This window comes from Eumetopias jubatus, unplaced genomic scaffold (assembly GCF_037043125.1).
Source record: "Eumetopias jubatus isolate StellerSeaLion01/CBP00866 unplaced genomic scaffold, mEumJub1_p1.0 scaffold_4, whole genome shotgun sequence".
NCBI classification, from domain to species: domain Eukaryota; kingdom Metazoa; phylum Chordata; class Mammalia; order Carnivora; family Otariidae; genus Eumetopias; species Eumetopias jubatus.
In genome coordinates, this window is record NW_028274810.1 from 167,704,878 (window position 1) to 167,727,163 (window position 22,286).

The 22,286-nt window shown below is 38.8% G+C and overlaps 1 protein-coding gene across 1 annotated transcript in view; it reads left to right on the top strand.

The window, feature by feature from the left end:
- The first annotated feature begins 463 nt into the window (after window positions 1-463).
- The window catches only part of TRPA1 (transient receptor potential cation channel subfamily A member 1), a 57,960-nt gene continuing 36,137 nt past the window's right edge, over window positions 464-22,286 (top strand). Inside the window, exons 1-5 of the mRNA XM_028109079.2 lie at window positions 464-494; window positions 5,491-5,653; window positions 11,911-12,070; window positions 14,927-15,102; window positions 20,106-20,213. Coding sequence (XP_027964880.2) covers window positions 490-494; window positions 5,491-5,653; window positions 11,911-12,070; window positions 14,927-15,102; window positions 20,106-20,213 — 612 coding nt within the window. The 5' untranslated portion in view covers window positions 464-489. The remainder of the gene's footprint in view (window positions 495-5,490; window positions 5,654-11,910; window positions 12,071-14,926; window positions 15,103-20,105; window positions 20,214-22,286) is intronic.

The window sequence follows — 22,286 nt, forward strand, 5'->3', positions numbered from 1 at the left end:
TAGAAAAATTAATATGAATCCAAGAAAAAGAATTATAAAGATTGTGAGAAACAATACAATTTATAATTGTCTAAGTATTTTATAAAGTTTAATTTCTTAAAAATCAGAAACTAAAATACTGGATGTATTAATACGGATAGAAGAGACACTCAGGGAGGAGAGAAATGAAAGCATGCTAAGCTTATTATAGTGTAAATGGGGAAGATACAATCAACTTTTGAGGTTAACAAAAATCTTAAGTCATTTAAACAAGTAACAACAATATGATATTTTGATGACTTCTCATCAGAAACAATGGAGGACAGAATAACATTTGAAGTCCTTAAAAAAAAAAAAAAACTGTTAAACAGATGTTCTCCATCCAGCAAAAGTATACCTTAACATATTTTTCAAGCAGAACTGCCTTACAAAAAATTCCAAAAAAGTCCTCCAGATTGAAAAGAGGACACTATACAGTAACTCAAATCTACAGGAAGAAATGAGTAGGGGATGTGGTAAATACAACACTGTATTTTGGAGTGCAGAACATAAGAAAATAACATTTTAAAAACCTACCAATAAATGAGAATGGTTTTCTAAAAGACACAAAAGAAGGCAGTAAAGAAAGAACAGATGGTAGAAAAAGGAGACATAGAAAACAAATATCAAAATATAAGTATCATAGCAACAATTACACTAAATGTCAATGACTAAACATTAATTAAAAGGCAGAGACTATCAAGCTGGATAAAAGAGCAATATCTAACTCTACTATATACAGGAAACACACTTTAAAGACACAAATAGGTTGATGGAAAAAGATTTACTATGGAAACAAATATATGATATCTGCAATAGCTATCTCAGACAAAACCGACTTCAACAGGAAATATTACTAAAGACAAAAAAAATCTTGTAATGATAAAGGAAAAATACAACCAGAAACCAATAATTACAAATATGCATACATCTAAGAACAGAAAATCCCCAAAATGAAGTAAATACTGAACAGAATGAAGAGACTAGACAACTTAATTATAATTGAAATGTTAATACTCCTCTCTCAGTATCTGATAGAATAGACAGAAAATCACTAAGAATATAGAAGCCTTGAACAGCACTATTAACTAACTGGACCTAATAACCTATTGAGAAACTTAACCAAACCACAGAAGAATACACTTTCTTTTCAAGTAATAACCTCCTGGATAGACCACATGCCAGCCATAAAACATGTTTCAACAAGTCTACATTTGAATTTAGACAGACTAAAATCATACAAAGTATGTTTCCTGACCACAACCAGATTGGATTAGAATTCAACAACTGAAAGAAATTTGGGGAAACCCCACAGATTTGGAAATTAAACATTACGCTTCCAAAAAATAACTTGTGCGTAAAAGAAACAGCTACAAATGAAAACAACAACAAATTAGAGTTTATGGGATGCCACTAACACAATGTTTAGAAAGTATCTTGTAGCTTTAAATGCTTACAGTAGAAGGATGAAAGATCTAAAAATCAATAACCTAAGGTTACATACCAAGGAAGTAGAGAAAGAGCATATCAACCCCAAAGTAATGAGAAAGAAAAATCAGAGAGAAAAAAAACAATGAAAACAATGAAACCTAAAGTAGAAAGACAATAGAGAAAAACCAATAAAATTAAAAACTGGTTCTTTATAAATATCAAGAAATTTGATAAACCATTAGCCAGAAAAGAGAGATGACACGAATTATCAAAATCAGGAATGAAAGAGGGGACATTACTGCAGGTCCTACAAGAATTAAAAGGATTATAAAGGAATTTTATGAATAAACTTATGCCAAAAATAGACAAATTAGATGAATAGATAAATTTCTTGAAAGGCACAAATAACCCAAATTTACTCAAGAAAAGTATAAATTCAGAAAAGACCTATAAAAAGATAAGAAAAGCGAATTGGTAATTAAATATATTCCCCGAAAGAAAACAAAAAGCCCAGACAACCCAATTCATCAGGCTGTGCTGGTGACTTGTAACAGAAATCTTAGAAAGAAATAGTAACAATATTATGTGTACTACTTCAGGAAATAGAAGGGAACATTTCTCAACTCCATCAGTGAGGCCACTATTACACTGATACCAAAGCCATACAGAGACATTACACAAAAGAAAAGCTACAGACCAATATTTTTCATGAATGTAAACACCAAAATCCTTAACAAAATATTAGCAAACTGAATTCAGCAACATATAAAATGTTGACTTAATATTAGAAAATCAATTAATGTAAAATAATAGAATGAGGAAAAGCACACAATCACCTCAATAGCTGTAGAGAAAGCATCATATAAAATTTAACACCCCCTCATGATTAAAAACTCTTAAAGTCATCATGGAAGATATGTTCTTCAACCTAATAATAGGTAATTATGAAAATTCTAATATTAACATCATACTCAATGGTGAAAAACAATGCATTTCCCCTAAGACCGGGAAAGAGGCAAGATGTCCACTCTCTGGACATCTATTCAACAATGTCCTGGAGCTTCTAACCAGTGCACTGTGGTGGAAAAAAAGAAGTTAAAGGCATATAGTTGGGAAAGAAAGAAGCAAACTGTCCTATTATAGCAAAAGACATGATCTTATAAGTTTCTAAGAAATCCAGAAAAAAAAGTATTAAAGTTAATGAGCAAGATTAACAAGGTTGTAGGTTATAAGAGCAATATAAAAATTCAAATTTTATTTTTATAATTTATTTTTTAAAGATTTATTTGACAGAGAGAAAGACACAGTGAGAGAGGGAACACAAGCAGGGGCAGTGGGAGAGGGAGAAGCAGGCTTCCCGCTGAGCAGGGAGCCCGATTCGGGGCTCGATCCCAGGATCCCGGGATCATGACCTGTGCCAAAGGCAGACGCTTAACTGACTGAGCCACCCAGGCACCCCTATTTTTATACTTTAACAACAGATAATCTGAAAGTGAAATTAAGAAAACAATTCTGTTCAAAATACCTCAAAACTAATAAAATTCTTAGGAATACATTTAACAATAACAAAGTATATGACCTGTCCATGGAAAACTGTAAAACCCTGCTGAGAGAAATCAAGAAATATCTACATAATAGAGAAAAATGCCATGTTTCTGGATTAGGAGACTTGGTATTGTTAAGATGGCACTTCTGCCAAACTGATATATAGGCTAAATGCAATTCCTCTCAAAATCCTTGCAAGCTTTTCCATGGAAATTGACAAGCTGATCCTAAAATTTATAGTGCAAAGAACTTAGAATAGCCAAACCAATGTGGAAAAAGAACAAATTTGGAGGATTTACACTATCTGATTTCAAAATTTACCATGAAGCTACAAAATCAAGACTGTGTGGTATTGACTTACTTATGCACAGACTTATCAATCAATGGAATCGAATATAAAGTCTAGAAACAAACCCATATATTTATGGTCATTTGATTTTTGACCATGGTCCCAAGGCCAGTCTATGAAGAAAACATAGTTTTATTTAACAAATGGTAAATGAATATCCATATGCAATAAATATGAACTTATACCTCTACCTCACACCCTATACAAAAATTAAAATGAATGTAAGAGAATAAAATCATAAGCCTTTTTATTGTGAACATAAGCAAAAATTGCTGTATATGATACCCAAAGCACAATCCATAAAAACTAATTAGACGCTTATCAAAATTAAGTTTCACTTCTCAAAAGACACCATTAAGAAAATAAAGAGAAGCCACAGACTCTGCAAAAATTTGTGAATCATTCATCTGACACAAGACTTGCATCCAGAATAAAGAACTCTTACAACCTAATATTAAGAAGACAACTCAATTTAAATAAGCAAAATAATTTAGTAAGCATTTTGTGAAGATGTATGAATGGCTAATAAGAAACAAGAAACAAAAAACAGTATCATTAGCCATTAGGGAAATGCCAATTAAAACCATAATGATATACCACTATATACACACTAGAATGATTATAATCAAAAAGATTGCTGACACCAAGTTTTTGTGAGGATACAGAGAAACCGGAATCCTCATACAGTGCTGGTGGGCATGTAAAATGGCCCTGCCACTTTCGAAAATGGTTTGGCAGTTTCATACAAAGCCAGACGCATACTTATCATATGACCCAGCAATTCACTACTAGGTATTTAACCAAGAGAAATGAAAATACGTGTCCACAGAAAGATTTGTATGAAAAACTTCATAGCAGCATTACTTATGATAAACTAAAATTAGAAATAATCCAAACACCCATCAACTGGTAAATGGTGATAACCTTCAATATTATCCTTCTAAGGAATTCCATTCCATGGGTGGAATTGATGGCAATCTGCAAAATCTATTGATAGATTGGGGGGGGAGGGGAGCTTCCATCCTCCCAAAATATAATCATGCCACATTATCTGCCCTTATGTTCAGCCCAGTAGCCCCTAGGTCAAGTGGTCCACAAACCTTTATTCAGCACAGATCTATGCCAGGTCCTGGAGCCATGAGGGTCTTAAAACAGGTGCTGCAGATTGCCAGGTGATTATGACCATCCACCGCCTTAAAGCAGCACACAAATTGTCCCAACAACAGACGGCCGAAGCTAAGTTTTGGCCTGGGCAAAGTGTAATCAGTTTTTGAAAGAAGTTTTTTTTCTTTCTAACCTTGTAGCCTAAACATAGTTGCTACAGTTTCAAAGCCTCCACTGAATGAAAAGAAAGAAGCAGCCTCTTCAGCTGAGAGGAGACACCTTCCACTCCACAATTTTCACCCAAGCTGTTGATTAATAGATGCAGGGCTGGCCCATGAATATAAGCCTTTCTCAAACAAAGCCGAGGGTAAACAAGCCGGCCGCAGTCAATATGATTTAACCTTTAACCGAACATTTTTTTTTAGCCATTCTGAAACACCAAATCGTGAGATTAGCATTGCCATCCACAGGAAATGGGACCTGAGGTTCAAAGGGACCTGATCTAGTTGCTCAAATCAGTGCTAGGATTTAACCTCTCTCCCTATTCTTCTGGAAAGATAAGTTTTCATAAAAATCTTATTTCCAACTCAAAGAGTCTAAAATGAAAAGGGAAATCCAACCTCAGAAGCTTTTGGGAGGAAAAAAAATCCTAAAAAAGAAAAATCTTCCCAACGGACTCAGTTATTGCCTCATTCTCAATCCCCCCCCCTTCTCTCCCCTCCACCGCCCGCCGGGGTCCTGCGGGTGGGCGGTTCTTACTGTTTTTATTATAAAAGATTCCAGATTCCTTGGATCCACCCAGACCTGACACCTTGACTCAGGGGGTGCGCAGGCCGGCCAGGCAAGTCGCGCGTGCTCTGGGCCCGAAGCGGCGAACGGGGGACAGTCTCGGCGCGGGCAAGAGGTCTGCGTCCCTGCCTCCTCCCCGCTCGCCTCTTGCTTCCTACGCTGCCAGCAGCCCGGGACGCGGAACCCCTTCCAGAAGTTCGCTCGGCCTGAGGGAGAGCGAGTTGCCGGCAGCTCTCCGCGCTCCCTCGCCTCAGGTGCCCGCGCACGTGGGGAGCAGCTGGTGCAGGTGGCGCCCGGGTGCGGTCGATGAGGCGCAGCCTGAGGAAGATGCTGAGCCCTGGGAAGCAGGAGGAGCCCCAGGGCGCAGTCTACCAGGGCGTGGAGAACGACATGGACGACTCCAAGGACTCGCTTAAGGTACCCCGGGGCCATGGGCGGTCGGGACGGGTCCGGAGCCCGGGCTGGGGCGGCAGTGCTTAACTCTGCCCTGCGGCGTTCGGGCTTTGCCCTCCCGCAGTCCCGGGACGCGAGGGCACCGGGCACTGGGGACCTTCTCAGAATTAGGGGTGGGCGCGAGGGGCCGCGTTAGGGAGGCGCCCCAGCAGCGCCTGCTGTGTCCTTTGTTTGCCTGCGGGTTTGCTCAACCTGCCCTTACCCCTGCGCGGGCACCTGCAGTCTGGGGAGACTTACCCCGAAGTAAGGGAATGGCGGGACTTGGCGAGTTCCTCCCGGGAGTGGGGGCGTCAGGAAGGACCGTGGAAGAGGAGGCCCTCGGACGTTGGCTAGGTGGTCTTCGCGAGGGGCCGAGGGCTGGATGGGCTTGCGTCGTTTGCGCGGTTCCCGGGACACCTTGGCGTCCGGAGGGGCACACTAGCTCCAGGGGGCACGGTCAGGGGACAGAGGCTGTTGAGGGCCCAGCAAACCCGCCCCTGGCTTTCCTCACATTGTCAGCAGGAGGAAGGGTCTCTTTTTAAACGTTAAAATATCATGTCTTTCCAACCTACCCCCCTCCCCCACCTCAAATCCATTTCCTGAAGTGGAGTCGAGTTAACAGTGCCTCATGTATTTTCCAGAGCGCGGGGGAGGGGGAGTTTGCACAAATACACACACGTGACTTACAAAATTGAATTTTAGAATACTTTAAAATTCACCTGGAGATGTACCTCACTCTTTTTTGCAGCTTTATAGTATTCCCTTGTGTGAACGTATCATGATTTACTTAACTAGTTCAGCATGAGTGGACACTTAGGTTGTGTTTTTGTTTTATTTTGCTATCACACATGTGATTATGTTTGTGAGTGTGAGTACAGCTGATTGTTAGTATATTAGTGAAATGTATGCATGTCAAAGTCTTAGCAGGACCAAGAGGTATGTACAGCTTTTATTTTGATAGAAATCACCAAATTGACACTGTTGCCAATAGTGTGAGTCAGGTATGTGTAGTAAATCACACAAACTGACAAACCAGACTTCTCCTGTTTGCATCCAGATTAAACACTGACTTTTTTCCCCTCCCCCTTAATATTAGCATATTAACTAGGGTCTTTTGGCTTAATCCAAAGAACTGAGATCATGAGTTGACTTCAAGCGCCAGGATAGTGTCTTTGGTATTAGTATTATGGACTGTAAGAAAATTTTACATTTCAAAAATCTCATCAGAAATACTTCACTTACCAATGTGGTTTTGTTTTCAAGAGATATTTGCTGAAGGATTTCTGTAACACAGAGTCTCACACTTCGTGTTTTTAATTGTCTTCATTTAGTTTTATGGCCTAAGCCAAGTAGAGCTATTTATGTTATTTAAGGCTTTTAGAAGCTACAATAGAGCTTGTAGTTTGAAGGGTTTATGTATTTTATTACCTACAGTAATTCCAGATCATTCTGTAGGAACGTCAGTGGTGAGACTAATTACGAATCAGTACCATAATGCTGTGGAGAGTTCTGACTCTAAGGATTTCCTGATTAAAAACATATGGTGTATAGTATTTTCTCCAGCATAGACGTTCCATGTCAGGAATACTAACAAAATCAAAGAATGGAAGAAACCTTAGAAGATGAGAAATGTGGAAAAAGAACCATCTGACTGAGGCCTTTACCTTTTTCCATGACTTTCTTTCAAGAGAGTTAATACCTTAGCATTTGACTCTTCATTTGTTACAGTCTTTCACCTAGCTTCCCTCTATTTTTACCCCATTACTGCTTATATGTATTTCATTAAAGCAACCTAGAACAAATGTATTTGATATCTGTTTTAAAGTGCTTAGAATTAGCTTCTTTAAAAATGATCTAGTCTGTTATGTTCTGTATCTAGTCATATAGTTTGGAATCGAAACGAATCTGAAGTAACCCTGTGACAATAAAAAAACTATATTGAATGAATATATAATAATTTTGTCTAAATGACATCCTTGGATTACTTTCAGAACTTTAAGAAGTCTCTTCAAGGGGCGCCTGGGTGGCTCAGTTGTTAAGCGTCTGCCTTCGGCTCAGATCATGATCTCAGGGTCCTGGGACCAAGCCCCGCATTGGGTTCCCTGTTTGGCAGGAAGCCTGCTTCTCCCTCTCCTGTTCCCCCTGCTTGTGTTCCTGCTTTTGCTGTCTCTCTCTCAAATAAGTAAAAATCTTAAAAAAAAAAAAGTCTCTTCAAAACCTGACTTAACGTGTCATGTACTGAATTCAGACTGTTTAGCACATCTGATGAGCTTATATAAAGTACTTAAAGGCTCTTTCGTCGTTGTGAATTCAGCAGTAACTTATGAGCATCTGAACCTAGAACTTGTTCTCAAGAGTGTGTAGTGGGGTTTGTCTTGACAGCACATCACTGAACAGACCTGTAAGTTCTTTCTGGCACTGTGTGCCCTTTCTTATCACTGGGAGAACATCAAATTCAAGTGCTAAAATACTTCCGAATGTAATTAGACATCTTTGATAGAGTGAGACATTGAGAAACAGCTTATTTCTGTAAGAACCTCATTTTTAATTTATTACTGAATCTGTTTGGAAATGGTTGCATGCTCATTGTTCTATCCTTCATTCACTAAAATTAAGTGTATTTACATAGAATTTTGTAGTTGAAAAGTGATACATGTATTTAAAGGACTGTCATAGAAAAATGATTTCTTCGGCACTATTCTGTGATAACAGAGCAAAAACCAAAGTTCAGACTTTTAAGGGATTTTGTTTTATTTATTTCAACCTGGCATTTATTGAATGCTTTTTGTTGTTGAGTAAATCCTAATATGCTCCATGTTTATTAACTATATTAAAATACACTAAGTACTTTAAAACTTAATTTTATTTCATATGTGTCAAACATGACCAGTCACAGCCAAAGGGAGAATTAAAGCAAGTACCTGCATCATCTTTTGGAGGAGGTTTCTGTATTTTCAGGAAGTAGTTATTTTACGGTGGTTTCTATGAAAAGCTACTGTCTTATAAAATGTCTTATTTTTGTTTCATGTGATGAAATATTTGATAAGAAATACCTTCAGAAAAAAATCAGATGTATTACTTGGTCACATACTTGCAAACTGGGGGCGGCATTGAGAAATAATTTTAGTCTATATATTAGCATCGCACTGGAATGATGTTCCATTATTTTTTCCACTGATTTTTAAAAAGGTAGTCCGGGGAAATTCTAGGGTGTATATGGGTCCATATGGCCCCAACTGTTGCTCTGTAAGAACTCTGGATTTTCCTTATTTCTCTCTTTCACTCTCTCTTTCTGGAAAACCTATTTACATATATAAAGTATCATGCAAAACAAGTATCCAAATATGTAGCACACATTCAGCACAGACAGTGTGAGGGATGAACTAGAGAGTGTTTCTCAAACTTCTTGTGTCTTAGAATCCCTTTACACTTAAAATTGGTGATTCCAAAGAATTCTTGTTTATGGGGTTAAAGTTCCCAGTATTTACCATATTAGAAATTAAAGTGGATAAAACATTTAAAACATGGGAATCCATGGCACACATCCCAGTAACTGTCAGGGCTGTAATGTCACCATACATTCTATGGCCTGTCTCTCATGTGCAGTCATGAGAGACAGAAAGCCTAGGCTAGGCTAGAGAATGGCATCTTGTAGCTCTCGTGAAAGCCTCAAGGAGGAGGGTGAATTTAGGAGGGCATCAGGAAGGTTGGATTGGAAAGGAAAGAGAACGGGCCACACTTCATTCAGGTAGACAGCCTGGTATAGCTCAAGCTAAGCACTACATGAACACGGCACAGCATGGTGCTAGAAGAGGCTGGCTTCTGGAATACAACACTTGTGTGCAATTCAGGGACATGTCAGAGTTTGGCTACAGCCTCAGTTTTGGCCCAAATTCTGCAGTTTGGCTTTGGCTTTGCCTTTGGCAATCAAATATCAAAATACCTAATTCAATGCCATTTCTGGTGTCTTTGGACTGGTGTGTTATCAGTGATACCATCATATCTAAACAATATAAAAATGTTAGCAATAGGATAAGGTGTGTTGTTCATATGTATTGATAATACCTAAATACTTTCAATTATAAGGAATTCTAGAAGCAACTTTGAATAACACTCTTGTCAGTCAGTTGAAGTGTAATTAATAAATATAATTATTTTGAAGATTTTTTTTTCTTTTTAAAGATTTTATTTATTTGAGAGAGTGAGAGAGAGCACGAGAGTGGGGTGAGGGGCAGAGGGAGAAGCAGACTCGCCCCTGAGCAGGGAGTCCAGTGAGGGGCTCGATCCCTGGACTCTGGGATCATGACCTGAGCCGAAGGCAGACGCTTAACCGACTGAGCCACCCAGGTGCCCCCAATTTTGAAAATTCTTAATTTTTTGTATAAAACAGATACTAAGAATTTTCAAGTAGGGAACTAGAATAGATTGTCACTTAATATAGATATTAAAAGAGAATACTTAATTTTTGGAAAAACAGAATACACTTTTGATCTAAAATGTTTATGAAAATTTAAATAATGCAAGGCAGGATAATAGAAGCAAGTTCATCACATGAAGATTTTTATAAAATTTTGTTAGCTATAGTGACATTAATAACATCAAATAAAATTATTTTTAAAGATTTATTCAATTTTTAGTAAGTTTATTCTGTTTAGGCCATGAGATTTTCTAGAAGAAGTTCTGTTTGGGAATTTTTCATATCTTGTGAGAATGAATCAAAAGCAGAATGTCAACATTGTCACCACAAAATTTTACAAGGAAGAGACACAATGTCATTTATGATAAATCATCCTCAGTCCAGTCATAACAAAGAATATAAAAAGCATGAGGAAGAAAAGAGTATTAGAGAAAAGTAAGGTACTCAAAAAAAGCTCTCATTGCTTCCCTGACGGCAGTGGAAATGAGCATGTGTTTGGAGTTACACTTTCACAGGCCAGTGACAACAGCCAACTGTGCCAAAAACTTACTGAACTTGCTTTCCAAAGGCTATTCTTATGGTTTAAAATATTTTAGTCTGTCACACAGCTCATTCTATGATGATGGTTTTTACCTCAGCTTCAGTTTCTCTCGTATGTTGGTTTTTCCATCATTGACCAGTCAGCCAAAATGCATATTCCATGCATCTCCTGTTCAAGTTCTGACTTTGCCATTTACTGGGTGCCTTTGGGCAAACTGTGTAACCTCTCCATGTCCTTGTGTCTAGTCCTAAGTAACTGCACAATAATGCTAGCATTTCCAGGGTGCAGAGAACAATGAGGAGGTTGAGCTGACTTGGTCTGGTGCAGGATCCCACTGGTCAAAAGAGGAGGAATAACTTAATCCTGGGAGGTGAGTAGACAGCCGTCTAGACTACTGGCCAAGTAAGTTACATGGCACTGCTTCAGTATGATTCTAGCTCTGCTATGTAAGGAAACATTGGATGGGAATTGACTGTCAGCAGGAAGGTCAAAGAGAGGGCAGTAATTTAGATTCCTGGACTTAATCCTTGCATTCATGAAAATCTTTTTATCTAACCAAAATCCCTCATGCTGTGATTTAAGTACATTTTCACCTGATAAAGAAAATTCCTCTATATTTTTGGGCGCCTGGTGGCTCAGTTGGTTAAACGTCTGCCTTTGGCTCAGGTCATGATCTCAGGGTCCTGCGATAGAGTCCCGCATGGGCTCAGCGGAGAGTCTGCTTCTCTCTCTCTCTCCCTCCCTCTGCCCCTCCCCCTCCCTGCTCGTTCTCTCTCTCTCTCTCAAAATCTTAAAAAATTTTCTCTATATTTTCACTATACTTACTATTTCTTAGATCACATCCCTTATAATTCAACAAAACTTTTCTCAAGGCCTTTTTCCTACAGCATATACAAGTTTATGATCAGAAAAGCAGATAATTTATTTAATGCACTTATTAATGTTCAGGCATGTAATTGTACCTTCTATATGTCTGTACTCATTTTGTGTTCTTCAAAAAATATTTACCTTATCATAAGCATGATAAATAGTTTTGAATGATAGTAACCTTTTAACAATTAACTTGTATTGAGGTGCCTGGGCAACTGAGTTGGTTAAGCGTGTGACGCTTGATTTTGGTTCAAGTCATGATCTCACGGTTGTGATATTGAGTCCCACATTGGGCTCCACCCTCACCAGATTCTCTCTCTCTCCTCCCTCTGCCCCTCCCAACTTAAAGATTAACTTGTATTATTAAGTTTTACATATGCTTGTTGGACGTAACAATTTTTTATATACTTCCAGGTGGTTTTTGAAGGAAGTACATGTAGATTTAAAAACCTTATGAAGAAACAAAAGAAATTAAGCAAATATGATGATATGAATGCATCCCCTTTGCACCATGCTGCAGAAGAAGGTCAAGCGGAGCTGATGGAGATGATCATCAATGACTCCTCTTTCGAAGGTCACAGGATGTTACAATGAGTGCTGTATAAGTCCATCATCCCATTAGATTCATTGGGAAGAGTGGTATGAAGTAATTTTGAAGGGCAGATTAGTTCCAGATTATAAAGGGCCTGAATATCTCACTCAGGAGTGTGACTTTTCCCTTCAGGCCAGTTTCCACTGAAATACTGCAAAGGATGGTTCAGGGATCTGGGACATTGCACAACATGCAGAGATTTTGTTTATATACATTTTATGTATCCTTTACTATTTCCACTGAGGTCATTCTGACCTTAAATTGCATCACTGAACAAATTCAAGGCTCTAAGAAGATGGAACATCCTCTCCTACCCAGCTTCGTGCACACACAGCCTTGTTTGAGAAACTCAGCTGTAGTCACATAAGGAAGGGCGATGCCACAGATTTAAGCAATGAGATATTGTGATAAGACCTTTATTATTTAAGATGATTCCATCAATATTGTGGGAGATGGATTGGAAGTGGAAGCCCAATTGAAAAGCTACGTTAGTAGCAAAGATCCATGAGGGTTTTGAGATTGCAATAGGGAGAAAGGGAGAGAATCAAGAGCTATTTTGCATGTAGAATGGACAGTGCTTGATAAGAGATTGAGTGTGAGGAGTAAGCAGCAAACAGTTGAACTGACTTTGAGATTTCTAATTTAGGAGATTAGGCTAATAGTATAGCTATCCAGAAAAGAAGGCATATAAGAAGAACAGGAGAAAAGTGAGAGTGAGGTGTGAAGAATAATGGATTTGATTTGGTCATACTAAATCTGAAAGATCCAGAGGACATCTACTTGGAAATACCCAGTAGACTAGTAGACTAGTAGCTAGTGTTCTAGTGGACTAGAACTCTAGAAGGAAGAGACCTGCCCCCACAGGGCCATTGTTCCTAGAAAGTATCTGAGGCTATGGAAGTACATGGAAATCCTTTAGGGGACCGTGAAATTGACAGCAAAGTTAGCTTAAGGGTAGGACACTGACATTAAGGATCAGATGGCAGAGGAAAAGCTGGCAAGAGAGTGGTGAAGAAGGCGGTGGATAAGAGATTAATGGTATAGAAGCCCGGGGAAGAGTTATCAGATAGATGCATAATAAGGGTAACTGCACCCAAGAGCTCAAATAGGAAGATCACAATAACCCTTGTGTTAAAGGGCCTCACTGACCTTTGTAAAAATGATTTCTGAAAACTGATAGAGATAAAAGTCAAATTCAAGTTATTGGTGAATAGGAATTTATTATTGTAGGCCCCTGCTTAAGTTTGGTGCTGAATGAAATGCTTGAATGGAGTGACTTGATCAGACAGAATGGTCAAAGAATGTGTATGAGTATGAGAGAGTGGGAGTGTGTGCATGTGTGTGGGTGTGTTGCTGAGGATGAGGTACTTGGATGAATGAAAGGAGAATGGAAAGATAAATTTTAAAAGGAGGAAAATGGGCAGGTGGCACCTGGTGGCTCAGTCATTAAGCGTCTGCCTTCGGTTCAGGTCATGATCCCAGGGTCCTGGGATCAAGCCCCACATCGGGCTCCCTGCTCCACGGGAAGCCTGCTTCTCCCTCTCCCACTCCTCCTGCTTGTGTTCCCTCTCTCACTGTGTCTCTCTCTGTCAAATAAACAAAATCTTAAAAAAGAAAAAAGGAAAATGGGCAGTATGGCTGCAGCATGGTTGCACATGGTCCCCAAATCATATTCATGACTAAATACTTCCCCCTCCTCAGACATAATAATATCCTGCCACTAATTAAACAGGCTGATAAAGCAGTCATGTCTATTTTATTTTATTTTTTTTAAAGATTTTATTTATTTGAGAGAGAGAATGAGGGAGAGAGAGAGTACATGAGAGGGGGTAAGGTCAGAGGGAGAAGCAGACTCCCTGCTGAGCAGGGAGCCCAATGCGGGACTCGATCCCGGGACTCCAGGATCATGACCTGAGCTGAAGGCAGTCGCTTAACCAACTGAGCCACCCAGGCGCCCATGCAGTCATGTCTATTTTAGAATAGATATAAGACACTGCTGTATAAAAGGTTATATTCTTATGCTGAACTCACAGGGTAAATAGTACAATATGTTGCTTTGTAGAAATAAGTGGAAATCGTGTGTGGAATTAGGGGCACAAACTCTAATTCCAGTCATAATGGTTTATTAGTGGTGTGTCTTTTTTCTCATTAACATTTTTTTGAACCATTGGCTATGGGCCACTATACTAAGATATTTGAAGACATGATTTGATATCCCCCCCACCCCAAAGTGTTGTGAAGTATATAGGTATTTTAAAACTTCCCCTCCCTCCCTTCCTCTCTCCCCCACCCCTTCCTACCAAATTTGAATATAATAACACTGAGGTTCAAAGAGTAAGGCAGTTTACAGAACTCCATACTGGTTGTGTAACACTGGCAAATTTTTGAACCTCTAGGCCTCATTTTTCTTTATTTTTCTGAAAAAAAATGGTCATGGTTCCTTGTGGGCTGTTGAAGGGTTGAGTGCAATAATGGTTGAATGGAACTTAGTGTTTCTGGCATATAGTTACTGCTTTTATATAAGCTCAATATTTTATAACTATCCTCAAAGTCATAGTGCAGATAAAAACATATAGCAACAGGAGAATCTGTTTCTTATGGATGCTATAGACAGACATCTAACTCATTTGACAAAGTCCATGCCGTACTTCAGCATATCCCCTGTAGGTGTCCATTAGATGTTTCCTGAGAACTGAAGCTATATTTTAATGTTTTTATAAAGAAGGTGAATCCTATGTCAGCGGCACTTGGCACTGAGCTTTGAAGTGAACAGGCATGCAGTAGGTGTTGAATATAGTCCAAGCAAAATCTAACTCTTATTTCGGTGTATTTTTCTAGTGCTGAATGTGATGGATGATTATGGAAATACCCCTCTGCACTGGGCTGCAGAAAAAAACCAGGTTGAAAGTGTTAAGTTTCTTCTTAGTAAAGGAGCTAATCCAAACCTCCGAAACAGCAACATGATGGCACCCCTTCACATAGCTGTGCAGAGCTTGCACAATGAGGTGATGAAGGTAAGGCTGCTCCCTACTCCCCATCATAGCATGGGCCAGGACTCAGGTCCACTAGTCTCTGCCTGAGCCACTGAGCCAGAGTGGCCAACCTAGGCTACCAGGATGAACGAAATACAGTGATTATAACATTGGTTTTGCTTTTGATCAACCAATGATGATTGATGATGATAGTCTTATCTTTAAGACTAGAGATAAGAAGATTTCTTATATATCAGCATTTTAAAAAAGTTTTATGTTTCAATTTTTTAATCCTCATTAAAAGAAACAACTATGTACTAAGACTATTATTATCACTATTTCACAGCTGACGGAACTGAGGCACAGAGAGAGTGAAATAATTTGCCTAATGTCATATAACTGGTTGAAAGCAAAAATTTTGTTCTCATCTTTATGTTTGTGAGTTAATGCTTTACTTTTTTTACCTGACATAACGTGATAAAAAGGAAGATAGTGATGAATGAATGCCTCAGTGAATACAGAAAACATAATTGTGACTTACTATTTTTGTTAGATAACATGCCTTAGTGGATGGCATGTCTTGGCAGAAGACATAATGATACTTTTGGGGGAATTTCTTATTTTTTCCAAGGCTTCAGAGTGTTGTCAAATAAAGGAAATGCTGGTGAATGCCAAAAGGGTAAGGCTTAGTCCAAGGCTTTTAAACTGCGTTGCAGAGTCTCTCAGACACACAGGAAGACACACATGGTTACTTACTTAAAGAGCACTGAGATTTACAAATGGATCACGTTCCACATACTTATTTCTGAGAGGGGCAATTTGGAACTTATAAGTTTTCCTGAGGTAATTATATTGCAAATAATGATTTGGATATTATGCTAAGCCACATATCTTAATTAGTTCAAGTTGCTATAACAAAATACCATAGATTGTGGGCCTTAAGCAAAAACATTTATTTTTCACAGTTCTGGGGGCTGGGAAGTTCAAAATCAAGGCACTAGCCGATTTGGTGTCTGGTGGGAGCCTGCTTCCTGTTTCACAGATCGCTGTCATTTCACTGTGTCCTTATAAAGCAGAAGGGTGAGAGAGATTTGGGGGTTTCTTTTATATTCTTTGTCACCTTCTGAAGGCCCCACCCCCCAATACCATCACATTGGGGATTAAGATTTCAACATGAATTTTGGAGGGACAAAATTAGCTGGGCCATCACACCATACCCACACCTACTTTGTCTGTAAATGACCCAAAAAAATCCCAGGGGTGTTCTTGAGCTCCATGCTCCTTTAGCCCAGACACCTTCCTCTCAACCCCCTGGGTCCTTAGTTCCTTGAAGCCAGGCATAGAGGGTGTGAGAGGGGCCTGCTTTCTGCCCTCCCACTGTAACTTGTATAGATAGAGTATAGCTCTGTCATTAATACCCACCCAGCACATGGTATTGTAACCAAAATTCATGTGCTCCGGGAAACAAACTGAGGGTTAGAGAAGGGAGGGGGTTGGGGGATGGGGTAGCTGGGTGATGGGCATTAAGGAGGGCACGTGTTGTGATGAGCACTGGGTGTTATACGCAACTAATGAATCATTGAACACTACATTGAAAACTGATGATGTACGGTATAGTGGCTAACTGAACATAATTGAAAAAATATTAAAAAAGATTTATTAAAAAAAGTTCATGTGGTTTTCTCTAGCTCTGGCTGGTTATCTTTGAAGGAGGGACTGTGTGCAACTAATCTAAATATCTCCATTCCTCACCACTATGGCTTCTGAATAAATGAATGAGTAAATGGGCATTTTGCCTGAAAGAGAAGGGATGAGCTTAAGTGTCCGCCCCTAAGAAGATGGTTCAGGACAGCCCTTTGAGGAGATTATTGAAAAGGCCTTTGGCAGCAGGCTAGTTGTTTTTTAAATGTCTGCACTGTTTGTGACCCAGATGCTTATTCTATACCAATTGCATTGGACCACTAGTGACCCTGGGGACCCCTCTCCAACCAAAGAGGCCTCTTATTTCCTTAAGGAATTCCTGTGCTTCCTCTGAAGGCTCTTTTCAGAAGCAAACGCCCATTGACTTAATTAACCTTGACTCTGAAAGTGTGATTTGGGAATTCAAAGGCAGGTAATGGTTGAAAGGCTATCTTTAATTAGGAATCAGAAATTTTAAGACTAACAAGTACAGAAAGATACCACATAGAAATAGAAAAGAAAGTTTAGAAATAAGCCCATAACTGATTTATAAAGTAGATGGGGGGTATAACAAAGAATTTCCTGGTGACACCAGAACAAGAAAAAAAAAAAAAAACAGGGTTATAAGAGAATTGAAATTAGTTGCCTCTCCTTTGGTTGATCTTAACCAGCCATAACTTCATCTAAAAATATTTCTAAACCCCTCTACTTCACCGGAGATGAAGTGAATGGAAGGAGGAGGAATTTTGGGGTGTTTCTCTGTGTACTTGCAAGCCCCTCTAGGGCTGCCTCTCCCAGTTACGCCCATGGGCCCGGCCTGTGCCCCACCAGACTTTGCTGAATGTAGAATGCTTCTCCATTGTCTGCTTGGCCAGCCTTTCCCCAGACCTTCTACCACTGCCTGTATGCTTGTAAAGTAAAAAACTGTTGCATGTTCCCTCAAGTTCTTGTACAGATACCACCAGTGTTTCCTGGGACACGTTGGCCTAGGGGTTAGTGGGTGGCCTTGTTTCTCTATAGCCTGTAAGCCTTAGTCCTTAGGGCTTACCCCATAGGTATCCAGTGGTTTGACCCTCCTGTGAGGCTTCCTGGATTTTTACCAAAGGGACTTCTGGAGGCAACACCTGCAAACTTCCAGACTTGCCTGGTCATGAGTGAATCTGAAGTAGGCACAGTTAAGTTGCTTTCTCTGGGATCTCTGCGACATAAAAACTTTACACAGCTTTATGAAAAATTGTGCTTATGGTAGCAAGCAGTAACACCCTAATAAGTACAGTAAATCTATGATCTCTGATTCTAACAGGGCAAAGAGAAAAATCTCTTACAGACTCGGTAAGTTACTTTACATGGGAATCTAGAGTTTGTTGAGAACAGAATGTGAAAGTGCCTGACGTTCAGAATGAACTTGTGTTCTCGTTTTCTTTCATCCATCAATAATCTACGTGTTCTTACATACTAAAATCTCAAATTAAGTTTGTTTTATGAGCAGAGCTAATTAATAAGCCTAATTCATTTGCTGACCTATCAGGGCATATTCTGTTAAAAAGGAGCTCTGTGCATTTTTTTTTTTTAAGTCAAGGTTTTTAGGAAGCAACTTGTTTAATAAATTCTTCTTAAGAAATTTAATTGTAAGTACATATTATAGTTTTATCATAGTCTTGTTACAAGAGAAAAGGCCTCTAGTAGGCCAATTCAAAGATTCTGTCTTGGGGGAGACATTTATATGAGATAATTACTGTTAGATTTAACATAAAATAAAGACTGGTTAAAGATCTATAGATTCTTGGCCTATAATCAGCTGGAAGCCACCAGGTGAGGGGGTGTCCTGGGCATGCTATGAAGGCTCACACGCACGAGTTGTATCTTTCCACAATGTCAGCTTTATTCAATCATAAAGCAAAGTTAATCACAATTCCAAAGCAGGTTCAGGATTCCAAACTCAGTGACGTTTCACCATGTGATTAAACTTGGCTTCTTACACAGCCCCCGGAGCAGGACAGAAGACAAATCACACCACAGACAAGATAACAGAAGGGCGCAGGAAGTTGACAAATCAAACTCGAAGTCAGTCTGGTGGGCGCACAGTTGAGATAAGCAGTGAGTGCCGAAAGCTGACCCGGACCAGACTTCAGATCAATCGGGCAGAGCCTTCTGAGCAGTCTGAAGAGTCTGCCAGTTTGCTGCCCAAATCCTCCCCTTTCTAAAGGGATTGAATCCATCTTGGATCTCTGCAGACCTCCTCTGGTTCTGCTCCTTATTAGTTCTGGGGTGTCAGGTGCTGATCCCAGCGATATCTCCTAACTGCAGTACCTTAGCTGCTTGCATCATTGCTTGACATGAGAGACTCGATTGAGATCTCTACAGAGGTAACAGGTCTCCACTTAAATTCCATCAGAAAAACTGCTTAACCATTTTATCAGGAATGCTAAGTTATTACATCATAGAAAAAGTTTCTATTCTGGACTAAGTTTGAATTAATTGAGTTAAGCCATACCAGTATTACATGAACTCTCTTTTCTCTGCTGAAGAAAATAAAGTTTTTAATTGACATTTCCCAGAATACTTAGAATAGAGGTACAAGAAAAATGGCTGGAGGGGAGAAAGCAGTCCTTCCTTTCCCACTCCCCCCTCCCTCCCTCCCTCCCTATCTCCTTTCTCTCTCTGTCTCGCCCTTCTCTTCCTTTCTTCCTCTACACTCACATATTCTGAACAGCTCCACAGAAGCTGCTAGTTAACATAGTTCATTTAATACAAGTGAGAAGTATTAAGTGAACTGTTTATTAGTATCCACATTTCTTCTAGTTTCACAACTCCATATTGCCTTATGTGATATGGAAATCTATCTATCTTTCTTTCTTTCTTTCTTTCTTTCTTTCTTTCTTTCTTTCTTTCTTTCTTTTTCTTTCTTTCTTTCTTTTTCTTTTTCTTTCTTTCTTTCTTTTTTTCTTTTCTTTTCTTTTCTTTTTTTTCTTTCAAGAGCACATGCATGGGCACATGGAGGGTAGGGAGGGGTAGAGGGAAAGGGGGAGAGAGAATCTTCAGTAGGCTCCATGCCCACCACGGAGCCTGACACAGGGCTTGATCTCGTGACCCTGAGATCGTGACCTGAGCCAAAATCAAGAGTCAATCGCTTCACCAACTGAGCCACCCAGGTGTCCCCAAATCACCATTATTTCATCTTTTTTGAGAAATGTATGTAGTACCTACTAAATACGATGTTTGTGCCAGAATCTGTGGGAGAGGGATGAAAAAAGATGAATAAGGACATGGCCCCTAGCATCCAGGAGCTTATAATCTAATGGAAGACAAATATTCTTTTTGGAAACTTGAAAGCTAACTGACCGTTATTCCCCTCTTTTGTGTAGGTCTTGACTGAACACAGCAGCACAGATATTAATTTGGAAGGAGAAAATGGAAACACAGCTGTGATAATCGCATGTTCCAAAGACAACAGTGAAGCACTGCAAATCTTGGTTTGTATTTTCACCATTTATCCCCATTTTCTTTCCTTTCATTAGGGTAACATGAATCATTGTTATTTATAGCAGCTCTTGATTTCTCAGCAAAATATAAAATGTAGAAAATGTCAGAAAAAAATGGTTTTGTGTGTTTCTGTATTTGTACACACTTCTTAAATCTTAAATTGATCTGAGATTGCTTACAGAAGACTCACAGGAAAACATTAAAGAATATGTGAAGAGAACCAAGTGAAAAGGAAGTACAGACAGCAAAAATGAAGATGTAGCTGCTGGTTAGGCTGGACTACAAAATGTAAAGTAGAGTAGCTTGGATGTTAGTAAAAGCGGACCATAGTTTTTACTCTGAGCTTCTGAATAGTCTGAGGAGAGATAAACATAGTCAACTACAAACTTACCGTTGGGCTCATGAAATAAAAGCCAAGAGACACAGCTATTCATGTTCCCAGGACTAGAAGCTGCCGCCATGGATTCTCAGAAAGGGAGACCTATGTGACATAATGACCAAGGTCTTTGGCCACAGCCCTAAAAGTAGGGCCAGCCCTCTCTCTGGTGGTATTTCCTGGGGTGGTCCACTGACTCTGGAGATGCTCATCTAAAATGACTTGACTCCTACCCTACATAGTGTCCCTTCTGAGTGTGGTGTTAGAATTCCAGAAAATAGCTTTCTTTCAACTATTCCTTAATCACTTGTATGTTATTCAGGCCAGGGTATATATTTTTGCCACTTGATTTTTTTTTTTCCTCCACTATCCCAGAGAGTAGGAAAATAAAAATAATTTTAGAAATCTTCCTGAATATTTAAGTTTACAAATAGGTTCTAACATGTTAATTAGATGTTTTGGAGAAAAAAATACATATTCCTATAAACTGTCATGATTGGACAAAAAAGAGGATAAAAATAAATGAATTAGCACTCAAGCTAAGAATCTAGAAAAAGAGCCTCAAATAAAACAAAAGAAAATTGTAATAAAGGAATAGTAAAGTTGTAAACAAAAATTAATGATTTTTGGATTATTTGATAAGTTGAGTTGTTTCTTTGAAAAAGAAGATAAAATAGAGCTGGTATGGGGTAAGTCTAAAAGAGAAAAATATAAAGTGCAAACCACAGAGGACTTTATCTGGATATGATAGGAAATTTTAAGATGACAAAAGATCAGTATGAATAATCCTATTCTTAAAAAATTGGAAAATCCTTTTTAAATGGATAGTTAAAAGTAATTGAAATTTAGAAATTAACCAAAAGTTAATTCTAATTTATGTAGAGAACCATAAAAAATATTAACGCATTATTATGCTCTGGAATCAGCTAATTTTACCAGCTTTTATAGATTTTACAAGTTCTTTCAAACTTTCATGGAAAAAGTTTTCATTTCAGGTAACTGTTTTGTAGCATAAGAAAAGAGTGAAAATATCCAGATTAATTTTAAGAAGCAAATGTAATAATTCCAAAATTTGACAGTTTTCCTCAAAAAAATTTGGACCAATTTTACATATAAATAAACATATAGATGCAAAATCTTAAAAATACTAGCAAAATTGATTGAAATCATTAAGAGTAACACACGGTACCACATTGGCCTTATCCAGGGAATGTAGAGATAGTTTAGTATCAGATTATAGCACATCAGTTGACCTGAGCAAACCAAGCATATGATTATATCCATTTCTTTATATTTAAATGGATAAAAATTTATCTTTAAGGTATTCTTACAAATCTGTGAGGAAAAGACTACAGAAAATTGGCAAGGGACACATGAAGTTTAATTAATTTCTTTAATCAAAGAGAAACCTTGAAATAATGAGATTCAATTTTTTTTTTTTTTTGTCTCTTAAATTGAAAGGATGAAGGGCACCTGGGTGGCTCAGTCATTACGCATCTGCCTTCAGCTCAGGTCATGATCCCAGGGTCCTGGGATCAAGCCCTGCATCAGGCTCCCTGCCCAGCGGGAAGCCTGCTTCTCCCTCTCCCACTCCCCCTGCTTGGGTTTCCTCTCTCGCTGTGTCTCTCTCTGTCAAATAAATAAAATCTTAAAAAAATTAAATTGGAAGGGTGAAACAAACTTGTTG